The sequence below is a fragment of the Phycodurus eques genome, chromosome 4, assembly GCF_024500275.1.
Source record: "Phycodurus eques isolate BA_2022a chromosome 4, UOR_Pequ_1.1, whole genome shotgun sequence".
Classification (NCBI taxonomy): domain Eukaryota; kingdom Metazoa; phylum Chordata; class Actinopteri; order Syngnathiformes; family Syngnathidae; genus Phycodurus; species Phycodurus eques.
This window is the reverse complement of record NC_084528.1, coordinates 21,197,260-21,220,643: the sequence shown is the minus strand read 5'-3', so window position 1 is coordinate 21,220,643 and position 23,384 is coordinate 21,197,260. Positions and strand designations below refer to the sequence as shown.

The following is a 23,384-nucleotide window of genomic DNA, read 5'->3' as shown; positions in this document are numbered from 1 at the left end:
CTTTGTGTGAAAGGAAAGCCGACGTTTCCCTGAGTCATGACGCCGTGAGTTGTGATGTGAAACAGAATGTTTTTATTTTTTACGGCGGCTTTCTTGTTCATCGGTAATGTCGCATCTTGATTGACAACAAACGTCTTACCTGATGTCGTATTTTGTATAAAAGGGGGTTTACCAGACAGCAAGATGTATTTGTCTTTTTATTGTCAATATTGCCATTCTACAAGAGTCCATTCTGCAGTGCCTTCGTCAAGACGTGGCAGTGTCTGCCCATCTTTGTTTTTGTGAGATCACGTGTGATCATGCAAGAGCTCTGCCTTGGAAATCTTGTTCCTAGATCGGCGGTGCACCAGTCTTTGTCTGTTATGTGTTGAGAATATCAGAGCACACCACATACAATGTGGCCATAACTGTTTTATGCCTGATATTTTATCTGTATGTTTGGCGTCTGTCACAGAAAAAAACAAACCTTTTAAGATTTTAAATATCCTTATGGCTGTACCAGGCCTTAGATGTGATCATACGGAGTGTAAGTATGCTGTGGTTGGTTGTCACAGGGAGGTGGTGGACTCCATGGTACAACACTTCAAGGTGACGATCTTTGGGGATCGCAGGCCAGTCTATGATGGCAAGAGGAGTCTGTACACGGCCAACCCGCTGCCTGTGGCGCCCACGGGGGTCAGATCACCACCACCAACAACACACACACATATATAAGCATAACTCTAATAAAACACTCCTACCTAACACAGATAGTTATGACAGACAAGAGTATAGGGACACTGCTGGAGTCTCACTACTTTGAATGTGAGTGTGCTTACTAGAAATCTGGTGTGTATTCTCCTTTATTTTCATATTTCTTCTCCATCTCTCCCTCCTCATTCTCCTTTGCCTTCTACTTAATCTACTTCTCCTCCTTCTCCTTGGCCTCTTTTTCTTCTCACATTTCTCTTCTCACCTTGTTCTTCCCCATCTGCTTATTGTGCTCCTCATACTCCTTCTTTATTCTCCTCATCCTCCTTCCTTTTGTCCTTCTCATTCTCCTCTTCCTACAATTTTCTTCTCTGCACCACCTCTTCCTCTGCCTCCTCCTCCCTCTCCTTCTAAATCTAATTTTTTTCCTGATTCTTCTTCTCCTCATCATCTCTTTGCTCTTCTTCCTTCTCCTTGTCATCCTCATTTTTCCCTCATCTTGCTCAGATTCTTCTCATTTTTTCTACTTCTTCTGCATCCTTTCTTCTTTTTCTCCCCCTTCTCCTTACCCTCCTCCTTCTTTGTTCCTCTTGTCCTCTTCCTACATTGTTCTTCTCACCTTATCCTCCTACTTGTGCTCCTCCTACCCTCTGCTTATCCTTCCTCTCATCCATAGTCTTTCTTTTCACTTTCTTCTCCTTTATATATTCATTTTTTTCTTCTCATGCCCCTTTGACACTTTTTCTCGTGTCTTTTCATTCTTTTTCTCCTTCTCTCTCCTTTTTGTCATCCTCCTCTTCTCATCTTCTTGTCACGTAGCGTTTCTCCTAAAACCCTTCGTTGAGGCTCCTCTTACTTTTTGTGTGTGTCACAAAATAGTAGAAGGAAAGGCCAAGCATGTGCCCAAAGATAATCCTTTCATGCTTTGTGTGACCTTTCCTTTCCATTTTAGTCGGAGAATTCCAAACTCAATCACCTCAGGCTGTATTGTACATTTTTGCCGTTAGCCACACAGGACTCAGGCAGAATCCCAACATAAATACGCTATTGCCAACCTCTCCTATAGGGGAAAAAAAACAATCTCTGGACTGTTAACTTCTTCTCTTCCCACTCTCAGGTCGACCTGGATGTAACTCTGCCGGGCGAGGGGGGCAAAGATCGTCCTTTCAAGGTGTCCATCAAGTTTGTGTCTCTGGTGAGCTGGCACATGCTGCATGAGGTGCTAACGGGCCGCAGCATGCCTGAGCCGTTGGAGCTGGACAAACCCATCAGCACCAACCCAGTGCATGCCGTGGACGTGGTGCTGAGACACCTGCCGTCCATGAAGTAAGTTTCACAGAGTCCGTGACAGCTCTTGAAATTATTATTATTTTTTTTTTTGTGTGGAATGTATCGGTCTCTTGCGGAAATCAGAATTTATTGTGGCAGGTTTTAATTGTTTTTTACAGTATACAGTGAGTGGTACCTTTGACTTAAGAGTCCTGACCTGTAACGTTTGATATAACATTTTAACCTAAAGGGGGTGGGTCTGGAACATGTTCAACCAATGAACAGGGTTTCAGTGCAGTCTATCCGCTAAGCGTCACTATCAGCCACTATGTCCAGACGGAAATCAAACCCGGCGCAAATGGGATCTCATTCACTCTAGCCAGGCCATCTTCTAACCCGATATCACCTTCCTAAGCTCTTGCAATCATAAATAATATCTCACTGTGACTTCAATAAAGATTTATCAAAACGCGTCTCTATTTATCTTTCATTTGGGTTTGTTTACAGCGGCCCTGCTATTGCACTGGCATTCTGACACATTGTCGCATTGGACAATGTGCGCCTTTTGCACCTGGATGTCACAATGCAGTACAATATGAGCTTGCCGCCTCCCTCATGTCTGCTGATACTGTTTACTGTAAACACCAGTCAGCTTTCAGGGCAGCTTTCAATATACCATGTTATCATTTTCATGAGGGATGGACATGGGAACTCTTTATTCTGATTTGACAAATCTAGAAATTTTATAAAAATAAATGATTGATGGTGCCCCTGATGTTTATGCAAATACCTGCATTAATGGTTTAAACCGTATATATATCACAAACTATGATCTTAGAACATTAATATTTCAAACTTATCTTACATTGCTGTTACAAATAAATGGCTTGTATAATATTTCTCTATTTGTCAATACCGTCAGACATTTGTCCTTTCCTGTGGAATTTGTGTGGTGTAAATTTATGTGATTGCGTGAGTTGTTTGAGTGAGGAAGGGGTACTTGCCTTCTAATGGACCTTTTGTTTTAATGGAGGTATTAATTTCAACTGCGACACAGTTTAACACACCTGAAACGTGACCACCTTGTAATGTCCATGCCTTTTTCTGTACACATCCCATAAATATAATAAAATCTATAAAAATATTCAGCAACCAAAAAGTAAACAAATGGCTTACAGATCATTTGATTTTGAAAAATTGTACTGGAACTAACAGTGTAAATGCACATGCAGCAAAAACTCTTTGTAACGTCTCTTAAAAGCCCCTTCTAAACTTGGCTTCTATGTATTCAGATTTCTGCCCAAAAGTATCAAACTAAACTTCTTAAATAGCAAACCGAAAATAAGACTGTCAAACAAAATGTCTTGAATTTCAAGTATATCTCTCTATTTCATTGAGAGATATAATCTAACTAAAAATAAATCTTTAAAGGTTATTACTTGCAATTAATGTTTGTTACTTTTGTTTACAGTTTTCTTTCTTGCGCTGCCTGACATTTTGACTGCGATGACCGCTTCTGTGTTTGCGTTGTATGACATTTTGATTGTGATTTTTGGCACAAACATCTCAAAATATTATTTTCAACTGCGACAAACTTTAACACATCTGAAACAGGGCCCTACACTGTAGTAGGCTACAAATACGGAAGCGTATTGTAGCTGACATTAAGTTATAATATAGTTAACTTATTAGATTTTTTTAATTAAATTGCTGATAAGCTGTGGATTCGCTTCTGACATGTTACAGCATTGACAATATGTATACTGATACTTACAATTCATTAGGGTGATTGACTCTTGGATCCTTGTCACTCACTCTGTTTAGGGACACGGAAAGACATCACATCCTGGGGCATTAGCTGTCACTCAAAACGAATTAGCCACTGAGGATGCATTCCTCATGAAGCCTGCCCATGTGAGATGTTTGTGCCAAAAATTGCAATCAAAAAGTAAGGCAGCACAAGAGAAAAAGAGGGAACTGTAAGTAAAAGTGACACAAACATTTCATTGCAAGTGATAACCTTTACTTTTAAGCTAATGTTTGTGACATCTGTAAAGCTGATGGTTAAGATGAAGTTGAAAGAAAAGGTGCTGCTGTTCCTGCTCAACATTTCAAAATGACAAAAAAGTATTAGGAATTGATGTCTTCGCTTCGTATTTTATTGGAACCACTGGGGAACTCAATTTGGCACCAAAAAAAATCCAGATTCGTGCCCGCTATCTAATAATTAAATCTATGCATAAATACAACTCTCCATAACGTCCGTGTTTGCACATGATTGACATTTAGACGTTTCCTCCCCGTAGATACACGCCGGTGGGCCGTTCCTTCTTCTCATCTCCGGAGGGCTATGATCACCCTCTGGGCGGAGGCCGGGAGGTGTGGTTCGGCTTCCACCAATCGGTGCGCCCCGCCATGTGGAAGATGATGCTAAACATTGACGGTAAGCGGCAGGTTGTGGACTACTCTATTACACTTGTGACTAGGACTATTGAAATGACGGGTGTGTACATTTGTGGCCGGAAGGAAGCAAGGTCCTTTGGGCTGGGTGGGAGCTGAGTAATTGGTTGCTATGGAAACAGGGCAGTGTGTAGCTGTGTGAATGGAGCTGTGTGTGTGGGGGGGGAGGCTGTGTGGTTAGTGTGTGTGTGTCTGCTGTGTGTGAGGGAGGGCTGTGTGTGATGTGGCTGTGTGTGTGTGGTTGGGGGTATGTGCGTGTGTGCGAGAGGTGGCCATATGTTTGTTTTGTGTGTGAGATTGCCGTGGAGTGTTCCTGTGTGTAGTCGCTGCGTGTGTACATGAGACAATGAGAGAAATGGCCATTTGTGTGTGAGAATCTTTTTGCTCTTGCGTGTAGGGCTGCAACTAACAATTATTTTAATCGTCTATTAATCTGTCGATTAATTATTTTTGGATTAATCGGATAAAAGTTTTTTTTTATTTCAGTCCCTTTATTCATTGTTTTAAATTAAAACAACGTGATTATGATTCAGTTACTGTTTTGTGTCTGTAATGTCAGAAAATAGATATAAAGGATGAATCGATTACCAAAATGCTTGTAACTTGGCAGATGTCTTTAGTGTCGCTCATTAAAGGTCCCCTTTAATATTTTTCCCCCCATAATCTTTGATGTGCTCGTATCATGTTTGCAAGATAATTTGAGTTGGAAATGCCCAGAATGTCCGTTTTCAAGCTATTCTAGTTGGTCTTTTACGCGTAGCATTTGGAATTGGCGGATTTGTCATTAACATGCGAAATGTAAATGAGCTTTGGTCTGCCTGCAAAGCTCATCCATCCATCCATTTTTCTACCACTTATCCGAGGTCGGGTCGCGGGGGCAGTAGCTTCAGCAGGCCCAGACTTCCCTCTCCCCAGCCACTTCATCCAGCTCTTCCGGGGGGATCCCGAGGCGTTCCCAGGCCAGCCGAAAGACGTAGTCTCTCCAGCGTGTCCTGGGTCGTCCCCGGGGTCTCATCCCGGTGGGACGTGCCCGGAACACCTCACCAGGAATGCGTCCGGGAGGCATCCGAATCAGATATCCCAGCCACCTCATCTGGCTCTTCTCGATGTGGAGGATTAGCGGCTCTACTCTGAGATCTGCCCGGATGACCGAGCTTCTCACCCTTTCTCTAAGGGAGAGCCCGGAGGACACCCTGCGGAGGAAACTCATTGCGGCTGCTTGTATCCGAAATCTTATTCTTTCGGTCACGACCCACAGCTCGTACCCTATACCCCCGACGGACCCCCCGAGGGACACGGTCGAACGCCTTCTTCAAGTCCACAAAACACATGTAGACTGGTTGGGCGAACTCCCATGCACCCTCGAGGACCCTGCCGAGGTCCACTGTTCCACGGCCAGAACGAAAACCACACTGATCCTCCTGAATCTGAGATTCGACTTCCGGACGGACCCTCCTCTCCAGCATCCCTATATAGACCTTACCAGGGAGGCTGAGGAGTGTGATATCCCTGTAGTTGGAACAAACACACCCTCCGGTCCACCACCCCAGTCAGCCAATCCAGAGGCACTGTCCCCGATGTCCACACGATGTTGCAGAGGCGTGTCAACCAGGACAGCCCCACAACATCCAGAGCCTTTAGGAACTCTGGGCAAATGTCATCCACCCCCGGGACCTTGCCACCAAGGTGGTTAAACCCCAGAGATAGGAGAGCCCGCCTCAGAGAACCCAGACTCTGCTTCCTCATGGGAAGGCGTGTCGGTGGAATTGAGGAGGTCTTCGAAGTATTCTCCCCACCGGTTCACGTCGTCCCGAGTCGAGGTCAGCAGCGCCCCATCCCCTCTATACACAGTGTTGATGGTAGACTGCTTCTCCCTCCTGAGACGCCGGATGGTGGACCAGAATTTCCTCGAAGCCATCCGGAAGTCTTTCTCCATGGCCTCACTGAACACCTCCCATAGTAGAGTTTTTGCTTCAGCAACCACCAAAGCTGCATTCCGCTTGGCCAGCCGGTACCCATCAGCTGCCTCAGGAGTCCCACAGGCCAAAAAGGCCCGATAGGAATCCTTCAGCTTGACTGCATCCCTCACCGTTGGTGTCCACCAACTGGTTCGGGGATTGCCACCACGACAGGCACCGACCACCTTACGGCCACAGCTCCGGTCGGCCGCCTCGGCAATGGAGTCGGGTAACATGGTCCACTCGGACTCTATGTCCCGCGCCTCCCCCGGAACATGAGCAAAGTTCTGTCGGAGGTGGGAGTTGAAACTCCTTCTGACAGGGGATTCTGCCAGACGTTACCAGCAGACCCTCACAATACGTTTGGACCTGCCACGTCGGACTGGCATCTTCCCCCACCATCAGAGCCAACTCACCACCAGGTGGTGATCAGTTGACAGCTCCGCCCCTCTGTTCACAGAGTGTCCAAGACATGCGGCCGCAAGTCCGATGGCACGACCACAAAGTCGATCATCGAACTGCGACCTAGGGTGTCCTGTTGGACAAGTGCACGTGTGGACACCCTTATGCTTGAACATGGTGTAAATATGGAAAACACCTTAGTTCTCATTAGTCCATATCATAGTGTCTATACTAGCGTCTAGAATCTTAGGGCAGCCAAGCTTGACCAAAGGTTGAATTGTTAGCCCAATAATAGGGAACATGATCTGAAAGGGGACATGGGTGACTAGTGAGGATAAGCGGTACGGAAATTGGATGGTTATTTTGAGGTTATGCTCATCATCCACTCCCGTTCATTTGAATTGAACTTGCCGCAATGATCATTGCTGGGAACAATGAATGCAAGCGTCGCTATGTCATCCACCACAGTTACATTAAAATGTATACAGTAAATATAGTTAAGTATTGTTGTAAAACCTAACAAACATATGTATATCTATAGACTGTATTTGTATGGCTGAGACTCGCTCACTTAAAATGTTAAAAAAATGTTTCCTAATAATTTACATTGATTTCTGGGCAGAATTGTTTTGCAAATTTTTGACCTAAAAAGTGACATAAAACCCGTAATCCGATTCTTACAAACTTGGGCTGATTTTATTCGTTTAACACTCCTCTATCCAATTATATAGTCTATTTTGCTGTAAAGGTATTTTGAAAATTTTAGTAACATTATTAGATTAGAATACTGAATCTTTGCAAAAACTAGGAAATGCGGGCGGTCCGATCGCACTTGCTGCTCGTTGAGTGACAGTTGGACTGCACACATAGCTGCAGTGGGCACACACACATAAATGCACATACTGTACAAAGCACTTGAACAGAACGAGGCTAAAAGTGATGAAGTAACCTTTTCATTATTTAGGACATTAAACCCATTAGCAAATAAAAAAATTTAGTTATCGGCAAAGTTATTGTTTTTATAAATTACTATAGTTCCAATATTCTGTGACTCTTGGCTGAAAGATTTTTATTTTTATTTATTTTTATTTTTTTTTTAAAGCTGAGCCTGCATTATTTGTGCGTACGCATGTCCTGAGGGGTTCTAGATTTGTTCGCAGTGTGAACAAAAACGAACATATTGATGAATGACAAATTTGTGCATCAAACGTGCTTACACACGGTTAAGGCACAAATCTGTCCGTACGCACAGTTTGTGACTGAGGCAGTTAGTGATTTGTGAAGGCAGGACTTCATACACTACACTTGTCAGTTAGTGTGTTGATCCGTGGTGAAAGCAGTGGACAACTCTCCAAATCAGACACAATACCAACTCCCATGATGTCGACAACTTCACCAAACAATCAAGTTGTGTAGATTATAAAAAGATAGCGCTAACTAATTTGTGTGTCTCTGCTTACCTTTTTACTTTGATGGACCATTTTAGACAGAAAAATGGCAGATCTTCACTGAGGCTAGCTGTCAAGTCTTAGGCAAAGAAACTTGGGTGTGATAGTGGAATTATGTAAATCAGTGAGACTGTTTGGTAACAGCAGTAGGACACAAATTCAGAACAACTCACTCAGACTAATTTTTAGAAAAAGGCAGCTCACAAAAATTGTACTTGGTGGTTTAAGTTCACTTGATGGATGGACAGCCAGGCACTCCAGTGAAACAGCTATTTCTATACAACATTTTAAAGCGTCCATTTTACATAACTGTACCCTTGAAGTCCTTGGATGCTGGCTGCTTTGTTTTGTTTCTAACAAGTTGGCTGTACAAGCCATGACGTCCCTTGTATTTTATCTGGCAGTGTCAGCCACCGCCTTCTACAAGGCCCAGCCGGTCATCCAGTTCATGTGTGAAGTACTGGACATACACAACATAGACGAGCAGCCCCGCCCTCTCACAGACTCGCACCGGGTCAAATTCACCAAAGAAATCAAAGGTAAAGAAGCCGCCATGTGGTACAACTAGTCCTCCCAAGTTACTTGTGTTTGAGAGAAACATTGTTTTTTGTTTCATTCATTAGGTTTGAAGGTGGAAGTGACGCACTGTGGAACCATGCGGAGGAAGTATCGTGTCTGCAACGTGACCCGCCGGCCAGCCAGCCATCAAACGTGAGTCACCCTCGGGGCCTGGCACAAGGCATCCGGGTTCTGTGGTCATCGGGACGGGGGCTGTTAAGACCAGCTGCACATTGAAAACCCAGCAAACCAGATGCTCACCGACTGGCTCATTACAGAGTCAGCATTAGTCATCCAGTAGGGAAACAACCCTGAACCGTTTGTCATCTTGGGTGATCTCATTTATTTTTTAAATGACTCAAAACTCAAGGAAGGAATAGTTTTAAGCATGAATGATTTGTTACTTATAGTTACACTTAAACATATTAATCTCCAGTTGTAAATGACATTTATTTGCTTAATAGTGGTAAAGTGACTAATTGAAAGTGCATGAATATGTATATTTTTGTTTGTTTCTCAGGGAAAACAATAATAATGCCCTCGTGTTGTTTAATTATCCAGAAGTTAGTGCTGTCAAATGATTAAAAAAATAATTAGTGATATTAATTATCATCTGCAATTAATTATCAAATTAATCTTTTTTAATCTCACCTAAAAAATGCTGAGAAAAGTCCTCAATTTGAGATATTTTAGTCTTAAATTATTATAATTGTGGCAGATCAAATGATTGACATAACAGATGGAGTCCTATCCAATTACATCCATCCATCCATTTCCCGTACCGCTTATCTTCACTAGTGTCGCGGACGTGCTGGGGCCTATCCCTGCTGACTCTTGGCGCGAGGCGGGGTACACCCTGAACTTGTCGCCAGCCAATTGCAGGGCACACAAACAACCATTTGCACTCACATTCACACCTTGATTTGAGACTAGTCTTAAGTGCTGGCTACAAACTTGAGTTTCAGCCACCAGGAGAAATATTGCTGTGTTCTTTTGTCAATCTCCATATAATTAGAAAAAATATATAAAACCTATGCGATTGCCTGTCGACCAGTTCAGGGTGTACCCTGCCTCTCACCCAAAGATAGCTGGGATAGGCTCCAGCACTCCCACGACCCTAGTGAGGATAACCGGAATGGTGCTGAAGTTAACACATTCAAAACGGTAAGAACACTTTTCTTAGCATACAAGTAGTATTGAAGACTGAACTTGTTGCTTTTGCTCTGTTTCAGATAAGAATAAAATAAAAATATAAAATATCAGTTACATTGCTGTAAATTAGCACATCAAAAGTAACACTGTTCATTAAAAAGTCAATTTTCTCAGACCTACTCATACGCGAGGTGTTCTGAAGTTCAGTTCTGCAATGGCTCACTACATCTTTGCTGCTAGCATTAGCTGTGCAGGCATTGAGGTGGTAGGCTAAACCTGATTGTATTGGAAGCAAATCTACCTATCACAACAAGAGGCTTATTTAACAAGAAAATAATTACCCTAAAACGCCACCAAGCGGAGGGAGGCAAAGCAACAAATACAAGCCACACAGGACAACTTGCTTGCACACAGGAAACAGTACATAGATTAAAAAGTATATTAACCCGATTAAAAAAACCTAATGCACTAAGTATTACTGTAATTAATCAATCTCAATTAACGTGTTAATTTGACACCTCTACCAAAAGTGTCATAAATGTAAAAACATTCCATTAAACATAGTGTATATCTCATGAACACCAGTACAAACAATTTAAATTTAGTGCATTGCCTCTCAGACCTCATGGTTCAAGGAGTGACAAAGGCCAGAAGGGTGACAAAGGCCATGGTGTGTTTTTGTGAGGCGCAGCGACTGAGTAGGGGCAATGGAACACCAAAAATAGCTGTGAACGGATTGTAGATGAAGTGGCGATTTCTTGCCAATAGTTGGAGGCACTGCCAAAACATGGAAATAATTGTGTGTGTGTGTGGGGGGGGGGGGGTGATGACAGCGATCACAAGCTGGTGACACATTCTCAAACGTTCTTGCCAAATGTTTTTTAGTACAGTGAGCACGATAAAATATTTTGCATTGAATTAAACAGTGTCTGGCACAGTATCCTTGCACGCTTCGTAGACCCTCATTCCAAATATTTCATGAAATCTTTATTCCTAAACTAGCTTCCCAGATTGTTCTATAAGCTTCCAAAGAGTCTGATCTCAGCTCTCTCTTTGTTGTTCTCTTGCAGGTTCCCCCTCCAGCTGGAGAACGGCCAGACCGTGGAACGCACCGTAGCCCAGTACTTCAGGGAGAAGTACAGCCTACAGCTCAAATACCCCCACCTACCCTGTCTCCAAGTTGGCCAGGAGCAAAAGCATACCTACCTGCCGCTGGAGGTGATTGACCATTCATCCAAAACATACACAAAAACAACCAGATAGGAGGAAAAAAAAAATCAAGCTTTCTGTTGTTTTTGGTAGGTGTGTAACATTGTAGCCGGTCAGCGATGTATCAAGAAGCTGACTGATAATCAGACGTCCACCATGATCAAGGCCACAGCTCGCTCTGCGCCTGACAGACAGGAAGAGATCAGCAGGCTGGTGAGCTCCACAGAACAAATCTTCATTATCTCAAAATCTAGTCTTCAAAGCTGACCTTCCTCTGTCTTTCAGGTACGCAGCGCCAACTATGATGCCGACCCGTTTGTCCAGGAGTTCCAGTTCAAAGTGCGCGACGAGATGGCCCACGTGACGGGGCGAGTGCTACCCGCTCCCATGCTGCAGTACGGCGGCAGGGTGAGCACAGAGCACTTTATGGTACCCTTCTTTTAAATCACACCCATTCTCTCTTGTTTTTGTCTGACGTGCTGTCCTCCCCACTTTCCTTAGGAGGGAACTAACACTCGCTTCTGTTTTGTTTTGTTTGTTTGTTGTGCTTACTTGTGGCTCAATCTGTTAACATTGTTATGGTGGGGAGAATGCATTTTTAAAGCAATTGCTTTAAAAAAAGAAAAAAAAAAAAAAAAGAAAAACAATTTGATCCAGGTTGGATGAAGTTGGGACTGAGCCACAATGTGAATTAACATCTGTCTGTATTGGGTCTGTGTTATAGTTTTAGATCCTTTTATAATGAATGTATTTTTGTAGTATATATCCTTGAAAGAGTTTTAAAGGGGGCATATTATGGAAATATGTCTTTATTATTGCTTGTACTGGTACATCTCAATAATTTAGATTAGCCTAGAAAACGTCTTTCAGCAGTTCAATTAAAAAGAAAAGTCTAATTGTAATATCATGCAGATTCACAACACATACTGTGAAATGGTTCCTGTTTTTGTTATAGTTTTGATGATTATAGCTTACCTTATAGCAAACCTTACATTCACCATCTCAAGAAATTAGAATATTACATGAGAAAAAAGTTATTTTTAATCCCAACTTGTGAAGGGATCTGCCTTCTTAAAAATATTTTCATGTGGTTAATGAATCTACAGTTGAAACCAGATATTTACACACATTTTCCCCTCACTGTCTGACATGAAATCACACTAAACCTCTCCTGTTTAGATCAATTAGGATTACCAACATTTTTCTTTGCTAAATGTCAGAATATTGAGAAGGATTTTTTTAGTCAATTTTTCATGACTTTCTTCAAGTCGGAAGTTTAGATATAAGTATTTGGTAGCATTGCCTTTAAACTGTATGACTTGGGTCAAACATTTTAGATATCCTTCCACAAGTTTCTCAAAATGGTTACCAGGAATTTCGGCCCATTCCTCCTGACAGAACTGGTGTAACTGAGCCAAGTTTGTAGGCCACCTTTACTCACAAATGCCTTTTCAGGTCTACCCATACATCTTCAATAGGACTGAGATAAGGGTTTTGTAATGGCCACTCCATTCCCCCCCTCCCTCAACAAAAAAACATTGACTTTATCCTTAAGCCACTTTGTAACCAGTTTGGCAGTATGCTTCAGGCCATTTTCGATTTGGAAGACCCATTTGTGCCCAAGCTTTAACTTACAATTTAAAAAATCTATACAAAGCACCCAATAACGACGTTAAGTATTATATATTTTGCAAATTGATTTTAATAAATCAGATGCAAATAAGAAAATGTGGGGGGAAAAACGAAGCACTGTGAATACTAGTGATGGGATGATGATACCTCAAGGACTGTATTGACACACTACACAAACTGTGTTGGCACTGTATTGACACTGTGTTGGTCACTCAATAGTGACCCCTGCAGTAGTTCTAAAATCATTGCAGGTAAACAAAATGAAAATAAGATGGAAAAGCTTACATGCTGCAAACCCAACATCGGCCTGCAAAATAATATTTAATCGCTAGTCCTTTACTTAAAATATGATCTCATCATTGTATAATTTTCTCAATTTGTTTGCTGAGTTGTTTATGAGAAGAGTTTAAAATTTGCTTAAAACCTTGTTTGTGTAAATGCTAAAATGAGTTGGCATGAAAGATATAGCAAATTTGTCTGTAATAAAATGTAGTTAAAGTTTTTAACTTGTGTATGGAATTTTGTTAACGTAAGTGTTCAATCATATGAAATAAAAGAATAAAAATTTATTCATTATGCATTTTTATTGAACAAAATATTTTGAAGTGTCTTTGCTCCAAGGTGATTTCTCCTCTTAGACACCAGTTCCCCCTGCCTTAGAAAAAAAACTCTTTCACAGGGTACAGATGAAGATGGTGAGCATAAAAAATTAAGTGCAAGTTGATAGGAGCTTCAGGAGCTCTCTTGAATCCTTCATTTTCAACAATGGTGAGTGGCTGACAGTCTTTGATGATCATGTTGACCACAGCCTCATCCACTACTTGCTTTTTAGGAAACGCAAGCCAAAAGGAAATATTTTGTTAAATGCTTATTAAAGGACACATTTTTACAAACAATATTACAGAGTCACACAATGCCTTTTGTGTGTAATAAACTATTTTTGAAAATTCCAATTTTCTTTGTGAGAATTTCAACATACCTGTATCTGCCAATTCTTCATTGCCATGCCGAGCTCTATTATCCCTCAGCATTGATGAAGTGCTCTTATTGATATAAAATAGCTCTGTGGAGTAGAGCCGACACTTCACCTACAATAAAATAAGAAGTTAATTTATCTGAAAACAATTCAAATCTCTTACCAGAAAAGACTACAAACATATTTAATTAAAAAACTAACAGCAAATGCCCAAAGGAGAAAAAGATTTACCTTATTTGGCATCAAAATTATTCCAGACTGGGTAAAAGTTGTTGGAACGATCCATGAAGTCAGTGGAACAAGGTGAGGGCGAGCAAAAATCCGAAATCCAACAGCAAAATTCCATCCAACAAATCCGCAACATCTCGACAGTTTGTTTCCTTACAAACACAATTTGGTGTGGCACATCCAAACGACACACTTCCTGTATCAGTCACATGATTTTTTTCTTACAGCGATGCACACACCAATATGGGGTTTCACTCTTTTGCGCTCGGCACAGTGCTGACGCATCAGTGTTTTGTTCCTCCCATCACGAGTTAATACTTTCCATACGCAATGTATAATGTGTGTTTCTTTGACCTATTGTGCGTGTTTTAGTTTGTGAATGTCTGCATGGTCTGCTCCAATAATCACAAGTATACGCGGTGAGACTGCACCTTTTGTTTCAGAACCGCACAGTGGCCACGCCCAGTCACGGTGTCTGGGACATGAGGGGCAAGCAGTTCCACACTGGTGTGGAGATTAAGATGTGGGCCATCGCCTGCTTTGCCACGCAGCGCCAGTGTCGGGAGGACATTCTCAAGTCAGAAGAGAAAAAAATCCCTCAGTTTTAAATGATGCTCTCGACAAGGTATTATTGTTACAATATGTTTTTTTAGGGCGTTCACAGACCAGCTACGCAAGATCTCCAAGGACGCCGGCATGCCCATCCAGGGCCAGCCGTGCTTCTGCAAGTATGCCCAGGGAGCGGACAGCGTGGAGCCCATGTTCAGACACCTGAAGAACACATATGCCGGACTGCAGCTCATCATTGTCATCCTCCCCGGCAAAACCCCTGTCTATGGTAAGAAAATGATGTCGTCTTAACATGACAAACTAAACACTACAAAAGTGGTTCTCAAACTTTTTACACCTAGTTCCACCTAAAACAAATACCACCATCATGACTATCATTAAAATACATCAAGTAGTCAAAGCAACAACCTGTCCATTTTCTGCCTCTAGGTCAGTGAACTATTTGTTTGTAAAAGTTTAGGGCCAGCAAGAGAATTGACGAAGCCACCAGAGTGACGGCCAAAGAGGGGGGAAAAAAATGTTTTTTTGCTTTAAAGTCCTGGGTAGTCCTAGCTTTGTGTCAGTGCAGTACTTACTTGGCTCTTCGAGTACCACCAACATTTAAATGCAGCAGCCTAAGTGTTCATCAAAAATGGGTCAGGTTTTCCTAAAAAGTATTTAATTTTATTGTAAGCCACTATTATATTATGCACAATATAATTAATAGTGCGCTTAAATATAGAAAAAATAAAAACAAGTACTTGCATAATGATTCAGTTAAAATGCATTGCACATAAAAATAAAAACAATAGATATAAAAAAAAATATGAAATGTTTAAAAAACAAACGGTTCTCAGATGTGTATTGAACTTAAAAGTTAAATATAACTGAATTGTACTTAGGCAGGACTTCTTCGCATACCACCGGAGAGTATTCGCTCAAAAATTCGCCCACTGTATATATGCTCTTACGAAAACACTCAAAGATGACACAAGTTGCCGCCAAAGCACTGTTTTATAGAAAGGTTATTTAGCACCATCTTGGTGCATAAATTACTAGCTTTTTAAACAAAAAAAAAATGCTATTCGTAGCAGGACTTGGTCCCTATCCCCCGCAGGGGATTACAGTACTCACAAAAAGTTTGGGATACTAGATTTTGGGAGAAATTTGAGAATGACCTTAAAATGCTCTATTACTTATACAGGTGAACTTAATTTGACCTTCTCTAAACTTTGAATGTCCAACTGTTCAATGTTTCATTACTTTTTGGACAACTTGCTGTTCTCTAACAATGAGCCAAACCGGTATTTGATCCGTTAATCGACCATTACATTTCCTAGTTCAATTCTAATTGGTATTTAGTCTTTTCAGCATGCTGTTCACATTTTGACATCATAAGACTTAACCATTGATCAACAGTGCGCGTTGCCCTTGGGAAGCTTTAAACAGGATGCTCCTCAGACTTGGGAAGTGGTTTCTAGAGCGATACATGTCACAGAAAGGCATCAAAGTGGTCATCTTACAAAATGTTGATGGATCAAAAAGAAGCATCTCTAACTTTCAGTGAGGCATGTGTAAGATGACACTGTATGTCCATATTTAGCTGAGGTGAAGCGTGTGGGAGATACTCTGCTGGGCATGGCCACGCAGTGCGTCCAGGTGAAGAACGTGGTGAAGACGTCCCCCCAGACCCTCTCCAACCTCTGCCTCAAGATTAACGTCAAGCTGGGGGGCATCAACAACATCCTGGTGCCTCACCAACGGTAAGCGTGCCCTTCTCGAACATTCGAATACTCACTGAAGCAATGACTATCTCATTTGTGTGCGTCTCTTCACAGGCCTTCAGTGTTTCAGCAGCCAGTCATCTTTTTGGGAGCAGATGTGACACATCCACCTGCCGGAGATGGCAAGAAGCCCTCAATTGCAGCAGTAAGTTTCACATTCATTGTTTACATGTATTACATTGTATTACATTCATCAGGGCCCAATCTTGGTACAAGAGAATGGGCCAGTGTCCCTATTACTGTCATGTAACCATTACCCATTAGTGACCAGTGTTGGGGAGTAATAAATTGCATGTAGCGATATTACGTAATTTAATTACAAAATCTACGTTATTTTTACTCAGTTACATTATTAGGAGAAAATGTGTAATTAAATTACAGCTACTTTTGGAAATTTCCATGATTACAATTTTGGTAACCTTTGAGAAGCCGACTCTTATGATTGGCTCTCTCTTGCCGTAGTCTCAAACATGACAGTTTTCCCCAATATGACCTCGGAAGTACCACCCTGTGGCACAATCTTTGAGTTTCTGAGATTTCAAAAAAGTTAGACCAGGTTAGACTCATAATATATAGTTAAGCTTTTGAACACACAAAAGAACATTTGACTTTAGAACAATTTCATCTTTATAATTTTGGTCTTTTTTATGGAACAATGCCACGGCTTCTCTGGGTTGTCATATGAAGCTATTGTCTAAATTATGCACATTTGTCATTAGGTCAACATGGTGTCATGTTTTCCACATGCTTTATAATGCAGCAAACACATTTTATTTAATTACATTTCATCATGTTTTGTTATCGGTTTATTATTTGTGTAAAGAACAAATATGTGATTAATTCCAAAATAATGATCTAAGGTTTTGATCCTCTTTTTAGAGGAAACATCCAAGGGTCCTGTTAATGCATTCATTCAAACTTACTTAAGAAAAGTAATCAAAATGTAATTAATTATTACTTTGAGAAAGTAATTGAAATAGTTACATCACTATTATATTATCAACAGGGTAATTTGTAATTTTAACCAACTACATTTCCAAAGTAATCTTCCAAACATTGTTAGTGACACAATGTGCTTTGTCTCCCCCAGGTGGTGGGTAGCATGGACGCCCACCCCAGCCGCTACTGTGCCACCGTGCGGGTGCAGAGGCCCAGACAGGAGGTAATCCAGGATCTGGCCTCAATGGTCCGTGAGCTGCTCATCCAGTTCTACAAGTCCACGCGTTACAAGCCCACCCGCATCATCTTCTACAGGGATGGAGTGTCTGAAGGCCAGTTCAGACAGGTCTGGTTCTCACTTGCACTAATCATAAAAAGATAGGGATATTCGGTTTCAAGGTGAAATTTCAGGATTAATATAAAATGTAGTCCTACTCAGGTCTAGTTGCATACTAGGTACAGTTTAAGGAGGGAAGTGGCCAAGGAGTTTCGAGTGTCAACAGTAGGTTGCAAAATAGAACTAGGAAGAGTTACAGAAAGGCAAAGAAGTGGACGTCCTTAGACTTTTTCTTGGATCAAACACCAATGAATGAATTTTGCCAAAGAACAGCAAGTACTGCATAAAGTGTTGAAACGGCTAATAGTTTTACATGTGCATTGAAAACTCAAAAGTTTAGAAAAGGTCAAATTAAGTTAGCCCGTAAAGCTTATAGGTTCAACCTGAAATAATTCCCCAAAGCCGAATAGCCCTTTTTTTTGGGTTGTTTTTGTTTTGTTTTGAATAGTTTGTTCTTGAGTGTGCCGATTTGTGGATTAGGTGTGTGCTTTTTGTTGTACAGGTGCTGTATTACGAGCTGCTGGCCATCCGCGAGGCCTGCATCAGCCTGGAGAAGGAGTATCAGCCGGGCATCACCTACATCGTGGTGCAAAAACGCCACCACACACGCCTCTTCTGCGCGGACCGCAACGAGCGAGTACGTCTGCTCTTGCTATATGTTTAAGCTCTCAGCAAAGCGCTCGGAATGGGCCACTTTGATTACCTTTTGTTGCGGGGTCCGCCATTCACCTTTTTGGCCCTTGTGTTCGATTAAAGCATTAGGGCCCAAAGAGCTGCGGAGTGCCACTCAAGGCCCCCGGAGACTTTATACTCAGCTTGTGTTGTTCACATGGAGCCGTAAGCTCTCAAAAACATTAGGCTTTTAATCGTTTGACCAAGAGTGGGACCTACTCGCTTGCTCCATCAAGTAATTTAGCTTCCAAGTGGGACTTTAATTCTTTAAGAGAGCACCCTGCAATGAAATGTTTTCCATTTGACTTTTCTACAAGCTTTTGTTAAAGTACTAAGAAGCGGGCTCGGGGAAATGGGAAAATATATAATGGGTGGTATTAGTGGGAACCAACTGACGGCGTTGTCAGAATGGACATGCATTTGTCAAGATTGGACACAGTGGCATACGACTGACTTTATTCTTATAGATTGAATTTATTTCTTGAATAAATATACAATTTATTATCGTAAGATTTTTTTTTCCCACAAAAAATGACTACTCTATTGAAAAAAGGACTTCAGTATTTTCAAAGATTTTTACATTTTCCTCCTCAAAATATTACTTTATTCTTGAAAAATAGGACCTTATTCTTCTTTATTGACCATCCTCAAAAGATTATAACTTTTTTGGGGAAAAGTAGTTTTATTTTATAAAAATACAACTATTCTTGTAATAAAACAAATTTCTTGATATAATCTGACGATCTTGGTAAGATTATGACGTTCTTGAAAAAATAAAACCATTCTCGAAAAACATAACTATATTCTCGCAAATTACACCTTTTTTTTTCTATGACAAAATTAAGATTTAAAAAAATATGATTGACTTTTTTTTCTCAAAAAATGACTGTTCTAATGATAATGACTTCTCAAAATAAGAAGTTATTATTACAACATAGAAATTTACTCTCAAAAGATAATACTTTTTATCCAAAAATACACCTTTACTCTTGAAAGATTCTCTTTCACATTCTTGAAAGAAAAAACTGTTTTTGAATAATTCTGACTTTAATGAAAGGAAAAAATACACATTTATACTTAAATTACGACTGTTTTGGCAGAAATATGAGTTTATTGTAAGATTACAATTGACTCCATAAAATTAGACTGTCATAAAATCAATTGTTATTATTGCAAGATTACAAAAAAAATTCTGGAAAAAAGATTTTTGTAAACTCTTCAGCCCCCTTTCTCTTCATAAATTAAACTTTATTCTCGTAAGATTAGGGCCTTCTTGAAAAATTTGACTTTCAGAAAATACACATTCATTCTTGCAAAACTTAAGTTTTTTTTTATACATTATTGTAGTAATACTTTTTTTTCTCAGAAATACGGCTCTTCACGTAACATTACAACTTCTCAAAAAATTACTAAAACAAAAGATCAGACGATATTCTCTTAAAAAAAAAAAAAACTTATCATACATTATTAAATCTCTTCTAAAATAAAATGAGAATTTATTCTTGTATGATAAAGCTTTTGTTGAAGTACGGAAAAGAGTTTGAAAGGGAAATTATGAAGTGTGTAATGGATGATACAGTGCCCTGAAAACGTATTGGCCCCTTCTCAAATTCTTATATTTTTTTGCATAGTTTCCCCACTTTAATATTTGTGATCCTCAAACAAATGTAAATATCAGACAAATATAGCCTAACTGGTCACTGATGCTGTAGTGGTACACTCACCTGACTTTGGTGCGGGTAGTGGGGGATCAGTTCCCACTCAGTGACGGTGTGAATGTGAGTGCGAATGGTTGTCCGTGTCGATATGTGCCCTGCGACGGATTGGTGGCATATTCAGGGTGTCGTCCGCCTTTCGCCCCAAAGTCAGCTGAGATAGGCTCCAGCACCCCGCAACCCTAACCAGGATAAGCGGTGTTGACAATGGATGGATATAACTTAACTGAACTTAAAATGCTATTTTTAAATGGTGATTTAATTTATTAGGAAAAAAACGATTTCAAATGTATTAGTCATGTGTGGAAAAAGTAATTACCCCCCTTATTAAATCATGAAATAATTGTGGCTAATCACAACTTTTGGTTAATTTTCACTGATCACACCAAAGCCTGATTACCTCCAGACGGACAAAAGATGTAAAAAAGCTGCAACAAAATGACACGATCCAAAGAAATTCCAGAACAGTCTTAAAAGAAAGTAATTGACATCTATCTGTCTGGAAAGATTTACAAAAGCCATTTCTAAAGCTTTACGATTCCAGCAAACCATAGGAAGTGCAATTATCCTCACATGAAGAAAACGTTGAACACTGGTGAACCTTCCCAGGAGTGGCCGGCCAGCAAAGATTACCCAATGAGATCAGCAATGACTCATCAAGGAGGCCACAAAGGAATTTAGGACAACTTTTAAAGAACTGCAGGCCTCCCTTGCCTCAGTTAAAGTCTGTGTTTATGACACAACAATAAGGAAGAGACTGGGCAAAAATCGCATGCATGGCAGTGTTCCAAAGTGAAAACCTCTGCTGACCAAAAAGAACATAGGCTCGTCTTACTTTTGCAAAAAAAAAAAATATATATAGATATATATATCTATATCTATATATATAGATATAGATATATATATATATATATATAGATCTCTCTCTCTCTCTCTCTCTCTCTCTCTCTGAATGATTCCCACAACTTTTGGGAGAATATTATATGGATTGACCAGATGAAAGTTTTTTGCAAGGTGTGTGTGTCATTACATCTGGTGTGAATGTAGCACAGCATTTCAGAAAAAGAACATTATACCAACAGTCAAACATAGTGGTGGTAGTGTGATGGTCTTGGGCTTCTTCGCTCCTTCAGGACCAGGACAACATATTGTGATTGATGGAACCATGAATTCTGCTCATTAACTGAAAATCCTGATCTTAAACATTAAAGTGGGTAAACTATGCAAAAATACAAGAATTTGAGAAGGGGGCCAATACTTTTTCACCACACTGTAGTGCGAAGTAAGTGATGTGTGCTATGTTTGTCAGGTTGGACGCAGTGGAAACATTCCTGCTGGTACGACCGTGGACACTGACATCACACATCCTTACGAGTTTGACTTTTACCTCTGCAGTCATGCTGGAATACAGGTAAGCAAGCTCTTGTTATGATATTGTTTTATTTATTATGACTATTGGCAATGAAATCCAAATATTTGTATCGTCTGTGTCGCAGGGCACCAGCCGGCCCTCCCACTACCACGTGCTGTGGGACGACAACTGTTTCACGGCCGACGAGTTCCAGCTGCTCACCTACCAGTTGTGCCACACCTATGTGCGCTGTACCCGTTCGGTGTCCATACCCGCGCCTGCCTACTACGCCCACCTGGTGGCCTTCCGTGCCCGTTACCATCTGGTAGACAAAGAGCACGACAGGTGAGGCCTTCGGGATGGCATTTCCGGTATGAATGCCGGGAAAAATGGCACTGAATCTTGCTCAGTTTCAAACTTGGGACAAGACACCATTTAATACTAGTTAGAGATGTAACCATCATGAAATTCAGTGCACTGTCAATTCGGTGAAAAACAAACAATTGTGATAAACCGTAACCTACCGATCCTTGTTGAGAACAATACGAGTATGTCAACGTGGCGCAAGTCCTGCATTTAATACATTATTAAAATACATAATTCTTGTAAGATTCTGATTTTCCTCGACAAAATATGCATTTTTTCTAAAAGACGAACTTTGAAAAAAAATCAAACTTAATGCTTGAAAACGATGACTTTGTCGTAAGATTGACTAAAAAAATGAACTGGCTTTATTCTTGTAATATTGATTTTTATTGAAAAATTTCTCATCGCAATATTTTTGTAAGATTAGGTTTTTTTTTCCCCAAAAAAGGACTAATCAGGATTTTCTTCCTGAAAAATGACTTTTTGCTCGCTTAATTAGAACTTCTTGAGGGGGGGGGGGGGGGGGGGCTTTTTTCATAAGATGATGACTTTCTCTGGAAAAAAATACAACCCTATTATTAAAAAATTCAACCCTTTTTTGTCTCTAAAAATATTAATACTTCCTTAAAATGTAAACAATTTAAGGTATGCACTCGGAGGATGATGATTTGTGTCCCTCAACAATATGACTTTCCATACCGCTTCTCCTCACTAGGGCGTGCTGGAGCCTTTCCCAGCTGACTTTGGGAGAGAGGTGGGGTACACCCTCAACTGGTTGCCAGCCAATCGCAGGGCATATATAAACAACCATTCGCACTCACATTCACACCTACGGACAATTTACCGCCTCAATTAACCTAACATGCATAGTTTTAGGATGTGGGAGGAAACCGGAGTATCCGGAAAAAACCCATGCAGGCATGGGAAGAACATGCAAACTACACACAGGCGAGGCCAGATTTGAACCTGGGTCCTCAGAACTGTGAGGCAGATGTGCTAACCAGTCGCCCACAATACCATCCATCAATTCTCCATGCAATGTTTTTGGGATGTGGGAGGAAACCGGAGTGCCCGGAGAAAACCCACGCAGGCACGGGGAGAACATGCAAACTCCACACAGGCGGGGCCGGGGATTGAACCCCGATCCTCAGCTCTATGAGGCTGACGCTCTTACCAGTTGCCCACCGTGCCGCAATATGGGGAATTATTTTTTTTTATTTGCTATGTGCTATAATCATCAAAATAATACATGATTCAACCCCGGTCCTCAGAACTGTGAGGCAGACGCTCTAACCAGTCATCCACCGTGCCGCCGCCAACAATACAATTATTCTAATTTTATTGCTTAAAAAGATGTTATTCCCATAAGGTTCGGACTTTGAAGGCACTTATTACTGTGGTGTGTTGACTTTACGAGTTTAATTGGTTCAGTGACCACGCTCGTAACACAAAACAAAAAATATTTTGTAATGTGTATTTTTAACAAAAAAAATATTTTCTACAGTATTGTAAAGTATTAAGTAATATAATTAAACAATGTAAATAATTGAACATTTTATTTTATCACGATTAATTAATTGTGCGGCTCCTTTTGGTGTGTGCGCCTTGGCCACTAGTTTAATACATACATACAGATGTACACGAAGTAGACGGTCACAACTGGTCATTTGGCTGCAGTAATACAAGTAG

General features: G+C 40.7%; 1 protein-coding gene across 3 annotated transcripts in view; it reads left to right on the top strand.

Annotated features, from left to right (window-relative positions):
* The window catches only part of LOC133401517 (protein argonaute-3), a 46,588-nt gene that overhangs the window by 17,097 nt on the left and 6,107 nt on the right, over positions 1–23,384 (top strand). Inside the window, exons 3-18 of one of the 3 annotated variants that reach the window (XM_061674621.1) lie at positions 555–675; positions 1,808–2,016; positions 4,266–4,402; positions 8,632–8,766; positions 8,851–8,938; positions 11,008–11,155; positions 11,240–11,359; positions 11,432–11,554; positions 14,426–14,559; positions 14,636–14,820; positions 16,135–16,294; positions 16,370–16,460; positions 17,406–17,600; positions 18,094–18,228; positions 21,288–21,389; positions 21,475–21,674. In XM_061674621.1, the coding sequence (XP_061530605.1) occupies positions 555–675; positions 1,808–2,016; positions 4,266–4,402; positions 8,632–8,766; positions 8,851–8,938; positions 11,008–11,155; positions 11,240–11,359; positions 11,432–11,554; positions 14,426–14,559; positions 14,636–14,820; positions 16,135–16,294; positions 16,370–16,460; positions 17,406–17,600; positions 18,094–18,228; positions 21,288–21,389; positions 21,475–21,674 (2,283 nt within the window). Of the gene's footprint in view, positions 1–554; positions 676–1,807; positions 2,017–3,783; positions 3,939–4,265; positions 4,403–8,631; positions 8,767–8,850; positions 8,939–11,007; positions 11,156–11,239; positions 11,360–11,431; positions 11,576–14,425; positions 14,560–14,635; positions 14,821–16,134; positions 16,295–16,369; positions 16,461–17,405; positions 17,601–18,093; positions 18,229–21,287; positions 21,390–21,474; positions 21,675–23,384 lie in introns of those variants that run through there. The other 2 variants (XM_061674620.1, XM_061674622.1) reach the window with 2 other exon arrangements.